This window comes from Brassica rapa, chromosome A07 (assembly GCF_000309985.2).
Source record: "Brassica rapa cultivar Chiifu-401-42 chromosome A07, CAAS_Brap_v3.01, whole genome shotgun sequence".
NCBI lineage: Eukaryota > Viridiplantae > Streptophyta > Magnoliopsida > Brassicales > Brassicaceae > Brassica > Brassica rapa.
Window position 1 is genome coordinate 6,134,584 of NC_024801.2, and position 6,158 is coordinate 6,140,741.

Genomic DNA, 6,158 nt, shown 5'->3' on the forward strand with positions numbered 1-6,158 from the left:
AGTCCTTTCGTGACGTGTTGACAGTTTTCTGGAGGATGCTTTTGATCTCCCTATTGGAAACCTTAACCTGTCCACTCGTCTGTGGATGATATGTGGTTGCCACCTTGTGCTTTACTCCATTCTTCGTCAGGAGGCCCTGAAATGCCTTGTTGATGCAGTGTGTTCCACCATCGCTAATTTCCACCCGAGGCACTCCAAATCTCGGAAAGATGATGGCTGTTCTGTAGGCCCATAGGGCTCGCCATCGCTTCTACCCACTTAGATACATAATCTACGGCGACGAGGATGTACTCATTCTTGAAGGACGGAGGAAATGGTCCCATGAAATCGACTCCCCAATCGTCGAATACTTCAACCTCTAGAATGTAATTCTGAGGCATCTCATTCCTCTTGCTGATTTTCTCAAGTCGCTGGCATGCATCGCACCTGGCTATGTAGGCGTGAGCATCCCTGAACATTGTTGGCCACCAGAATCCTGCTTGAAGGATTTTGGAAACCGTTCTGAATGTAGCGAAGTGGCCTGCGTAAGATGAACCATGGCAGTGATGTAGGATTCCGGGAATATCTGCCTCTGGAACACACCTTCTGAATAAGCCATCCTTTCCATGTCTGTACAAGAACGGTTCATCCCAAACATAATGCCTCGCCTCCCTTAAAATTTTCCTCTTGTCGTTTCCGGTGAAATTAAGAGGTTGCTTTTCAGCAGCTAGAAAATTCACAATTTCAGCAAACCACGGGAGGTTAGAGTACTGCTTTTGGATCACTTTGACCGGATATTCCGCGATGTGAGAACAATCGGGTCTCCTTCCCAGAGGTTGTTCTGCGATGCTGGAACAGTCTGATGTGATTCCCAGAGGTTGTTCCGCGAAACGCAGACCAACCACGTTGATGTGTTCCACTGGGTGTTCTTCATCAAGAGTTGTGTCGTCCTCAATATTCCTTCTGGACAGGTGGTCTGCAACCCCATTCTCGCCGTGATTTTGTCTAAGCGATTGTTGAAGAATGCCAGCCTTGGGAGACTCCTCTCTTATCCTTTATCTCAAGATCGAATTCTTGGAGGAGAAGAATCCACCTTAACAACCTCGGTTTCGCATCTTTCTTTGTGAGCAGATACTTAAGAGCAGCATGGTCTGTGTGCACAATCACCTTAGATCCCACCAGGTAGGATCTGAACTTCTCGAATGCAAAAACAATAGCCAGAAGTTCTTTCTCTGTCGTAGCGTATCTGCACTGAGCTTCATCCATAGTTTTGCTTGCGTAATAGATCACATGAAGTTTCTTATCCTTGCGCTGCCCAAGTACTGCTCAAACTGCAAAGTCGCTTGCATCAGTCATGATTTCAAAGAGGAGATCCCAGTCTGGCGGTTGCACAACAGGTGCGCTGACTAGAGCTCCTTTGATGGTGTGGAACGCAGCTAGACACTCACTGTCGAAATCGAACTTGATCTCCTTGCAGAGCAGTCTGGTGAGTGGTCTCGCTATCCTTGAGAAATCCTGGATAAAATGTCTGTAAAACCCAGCGTGACCCATGAAACTCCTGATGGCTTTCACATTTGTTGGTGGTTGCAAACTCCTCATCACCTAGATCTTTGCCTTATCCACCTCAATGCCTTTCTCGGAGATCTTGTGCCCCAGAACAATCCCATCTGTGACCATGAAGTGGCACTTCTCCCAATTGAGCACCAGATGTTTCTCCTCACACCTTTTTAGTACTCTGCACAATTTTGACAAACAGACACTAAAGGAGCTTCCATAGACACTGAAATCATCCATAAAAACTTCCATAATGTCTTCAATCAGGTCAGTAAAGATTGACATCATGCAGCGCTGAAATGTTGCTGGCGCATTGCACAAGCCGAATGGCATTCTCCTGGAAGCATACGTTCCGTAGGGGCACGTGAACGTCGTCTTTTCCTGATCATCTAGATGGATAGGGATCTGTAAGAAACCTGAATAACCATCTAAAAAGCAATAATATTGGTGGTTAGCCAATCTCTCAAGCATTTGATCAATAAAAGGGAGTGGAAAGTGATCCTTTCTAGTTGCTGCATTTAGTTTCCTGAAATCAATGCACATGCGATGTCATGTCACTATCCTAGTAGGGATCAATTCATTCTTTTCATTCGTGATAACAGTGATCCCACCTTTCTTAGGTACTACATGAAGAGGGCTAACCCATTTACTATGAGATATGGCATAGATCACACCTGCTTCAAGAAGTTTCATAATCTCTTTCTTAGCAACATCTTTTAGATTCGGGTTTAACCTCCTCTGATGTTCGACAGAAGTCATTGATTCATCTTCTAGTTGTATTCTATGCATGCATAAATCAGGTGAAATGCCAGGTATGTCAGCTAGTGAATATCCTAATGCCTTACGTTATTTCCTAAGCTCACACAAAAGCAATGCAGTTTCCACATTATTTAGTTCAGCATTCACAATGACAGGATAGGTGGAATTTGGACCTAAGAAAGCGTACCTGAGCCCCTTAGGAAGGGGTTTTAGCTCAACCTTGGGAGCTTTAAGCTCGCTCCAGGGGTCCTTTGGTTGGTTCGACAGAACAGGCGAGTTTGGTGTAGGGGTCGCTCCAGCTGGGGTGGTGTCGTCCCTGTTGCTCTCCTCCCCCAGCTTAGACTCGCTACCATTCTTCCCATACTCCTTGTGGAGTCAAGCATCTTGGCATACCCATGTGCATCAATGTTTACGACACTCTGCTCGGCCTCAGCTCTTACTAATGCAAGCTCCAGTGGGTCTTCGGTAAGAATCTCCTCGATCATTCCTTCGCGAGGTTGGAGCGGATTAATCCCTTCATCAACCTCAAAGGTCTGCCCATCCAACATCGGCTTCTTTAGCAACTCATCTATCTCGAATTGCATAACTATGTCCCCAAGATTCAGATCAATCTTCCCCTGTCGCACATCAATGATGGCTCCAACAATACATAAGAATGGTCTTCCCAAGATGAGAGGATCTTTAGACTCTTCTTCCAGCTCCAGAACAACGAAGTCTGCTGGAACAGAGGTGTTTCCAACTTTTACTTGGAGATCCTCTAGAATACCGACCGGAGATTTGACTGATCTATCTGCGAACACCAAGGACATCTTAGTTGGTTTGAAATGCGTGTATCCTAGACGTCGAGCTACAGAGTAGGGCATGCAGTTCTACAGAGTAGAATTGCATTGCACTCCTTAGGATTTTTGTCTGTTTTACCAGGTAGAACACCAAGGACATCTTAGTTGGTTCACGCTGGATCCAAGATCAACCAAGGAGCATGCAAAAACTGTTTTCCCAATCTGGATAGGGATGACGAACTTGCTGGGGTCTCCTCGCTTCTTTATCTATCTGTTATGAAGCACTGCACTGCACTCCTTAGAAACTGTCATGAATTCGCTCTCCTCTGATATTTTTCCTGAGATCAATCCTTTCATAAAGCTGCGCATGGAGGGCATCATTTGGATCACATCCATCAGGGGGAGTCGGACGATTAGATCCTCCAGCATCTTCCTGCACTTCATCTCCTCTATGTCCTTACGAGTACCCTTTGCTGGAACAGGGTAAGGGACTTTAGGAATGTATTCGCGAGGAGGAACAACCTCTGGGATTGGGCGAACAGCTTCAGCTGGTTGTTCTGGCCCTGGTGAACTTGTTTCAACTGCTGGTTCTGTATTCCCCTCTACTGCCAGGGTATCGGCTGGTAGTTGTTCCGACTCTTTCTGCTTCCCTTTCTCAGCCGTGGTGAACCTCCTCTTCTCCGGCTTGGAAAGTTGCTTCCCGCTCCTTAGCTGAACTGCATTGCACTCCTTAGGATTTTTGTCTGTTTTACCAGGTAGAGTACCTTGCTGCCTCTTGACACTCTCAACAGTCTGAGCTATCTGAATGTCCATGTGTCTCATATGGCTCGCGACATTATCATACTTGGTGCTCAAATCTCCAAACATATGGTTCATTTTGGTATTAATCTCGGTAGTAACCTGGTTTAGAGCTTTCCCTTGGAGCTGTTGTCCTTGGTGTAGCTGCTGCAACATAGTTTTGTTTCATCTTGCGGAACCGCGACAGAGGCGGAAGTAGCAGGCTGAGTGTTCTGGTGCTTCTGCATCTGAGGTTGATTGTTCTATGGTTGGCTTAGAAAATAGGTTCGGGGTTGGTAGTTCTTTTGATACCCCGCATACTGACCTTGACTGCTCTGTGCCGGATCAACCGGTTTCTCCTGCTTAGGCCAGAAAAGTTGTGGATTGTTCCTTACGTTAGGGTTTGGGTGGTAGTTCTTTAGCTGCCACCCTTGCCCATTTACGTAGCTCACTTCCTGCTGATCTTCTCCTGCTTGTTCAGCTTCAAACGCCTTGTCGCCTGCACTCTTCTTAGGAGTTGCTTCTTCCATTATGAAAACTTGGCTCTGGTTTCCCTTAAGCAGTTGGTCCACCTTCGCCGCAAGATCATCTATATTGTTCACACTTTTGGAGCGATCGTGCTCCTTGTTCTTGTTGAGTGAACTTGAAGCCATGTTCTCAATCAACGCGAACGCACTAGGTGTGGTTTGAGTCATGAGGTCTCCGTTACTAGAAGAATCAAGGGTGTTTCGGAACACATAGCTCACTCCATCATAGAACACCTCCAATATGTAATCATCATCAGACCCATAGTGTGGGCACTCTCTCTGGTACTCCTTGTACCTTTCCCAAGCTTCATGAAAGGTTTATCAGATTTCTGCTTGAAATTGGAGATTCTATGCCTTAGAGCCGTGGTTTTGGACTTTGTGTAGAAGTGGCTTAGGAATGCTGATCGAACCTGGTCCCATGAGGTGAGAGAACCGGTTGGGAGAGATTGCAGCCAGCGAGAAGCTTTCCCTTCAAGAGAGAATGGGAACAGCGAGCATTTGACATAATCTGGTGGCACTCCATTAGAGCAAGAGAAATTGCAGATCCTCTCAAAGGCCTCTATGTGGTCCATTGGAATGTCTGAAGTGAGGCCGCTGAACGTGCTCTTCTGTACCAGACCTACCAGTGCAGGTTTGATCTCATAATCTTGTAGAGTACAGGGTGGAGAGCTGATGGGGGAGAAGTTAGTAGCGAAGTTTGGCGGAAGGTTTCGCTCCCTAATAAGAGCACCACGCTCTTCTCGTGTGGCGTTCTCGGCTGCTTGGTCCTCAGCAGTTTGTTGCTGATTTTGGATGGTTTGCTGCATCTGCAACATCTGTTGTTGCTGAGTCTGTATTTGTTGTTGAATGAGTGCCAATGCAGCAGTGAGGTCATCCATGTTGACGTGATCACCCATGTTGGTGTTGGTTGTTCTTGGCTGTTGACGGTTCTGTCTTTCTAATCTTGTGAGTTCTTTGTTGGTCAGTTGATGTAGTGGTCCTTGTGCTTTGCTCCGAGTATGTCTACTGGTCATGCACTTGGATCATCTGTTCCAACAAAGAAATAAAGCAAGTTAGATATCTCACACTAAATATTAAACCGAAAAAGAAAGGTAAAGCTTAGTCCCCGTCGCAACGGCGCCAAAACTTGGTACACTAAAAATGAATCCTTGCTACTGTCAAGTTAACAGTGGTAATTGTAATATTTGAGATTCAATCCTGAGGACCAGTTTACTTTTTACTCTTATGAGTTCAATAATAAGCTGAGAAACAAGTGGGGTTTTGGGAATTCATTGTGACGCAAGTAACTAGAATACCTAGATGGTTCAAATTTGATTTAAATGAAGCCGGCTTAGGGTTATTAATCGGATGTCAATGCAGAACTGAACAACTATTCAAGTGCAATGAGGTGCACTCTAGAATTCAGATCACTCGGCTAGAACAATCCACTATCGTGGTCTTGCTCCCTTTGCATATCGGTCTTGAATCCTAAGTTCTCACTTGGAACAAGACACGATAACAAGCCTTAGAGACAAGATCTGATTAGTTCACGTAATACCCTAATATCTACTCTCGCTGATTAGGGATACAAAGCTCATTCAATATATGTCAATTTATCTCCTAAGCGGTTAGCTAGGTGATTAAATCAGAGATCGACAGTTCATGCGGCTAACACCCTACAACCCTAAGCAAGCTTAGCCTACTACTCAATCATAAAGCAGGATGACACAAACATGGTTTCTGAATAATACTGCATATAAAATAAAGTAGAAAGACAAGGGTTCAGGATGATCTTCTCGTGAGA

At 45.4% G+C, this 6,158-nt stretch overlaps 1 protein-coding gene and 1 non-coding gene across 2 annotated transcripts; one reads left to right on the forward strand and one right to left on the reverse strand.

The window, feature by feature from the left end:
* Positions 1–3,338: 3,338 nt before the first annotated feature.
* Positions 3,339–4,025, reverse strand: LOC117126803. Its single transcript, XM_033275917.1, has one exon. It carries the CDS (start codon positions 4,023–4,025, stop codon positions 3,339–3,341), a length of 687 nt encoding a protein of 228 aa, XP_033131808.1.
* Positions 4,026–4,631: 606 nt separating this feature from the next.
* LOC117126943 lies at positions 4,632–4,737 on the forward strand. Its single transcript, XR_004449704.1, has one exon. It is a non-coding gene; the product is annotated as a small nucleolar RNA R71 (small nucleolar RNA).
* Positions 4,738–6,158: the final 1,421 nt, after the last annotated feature.

What these genes read in the sequence shown, in the direction of transcription:
- LOC117126803 (XM_033275917.1), bottom strand. Translation starts at nt 4,025, where the DNA reads ATGTTGCAGCAGCTACACCAAGGACAACAGCTCCAAGGGAAAGCTCTA.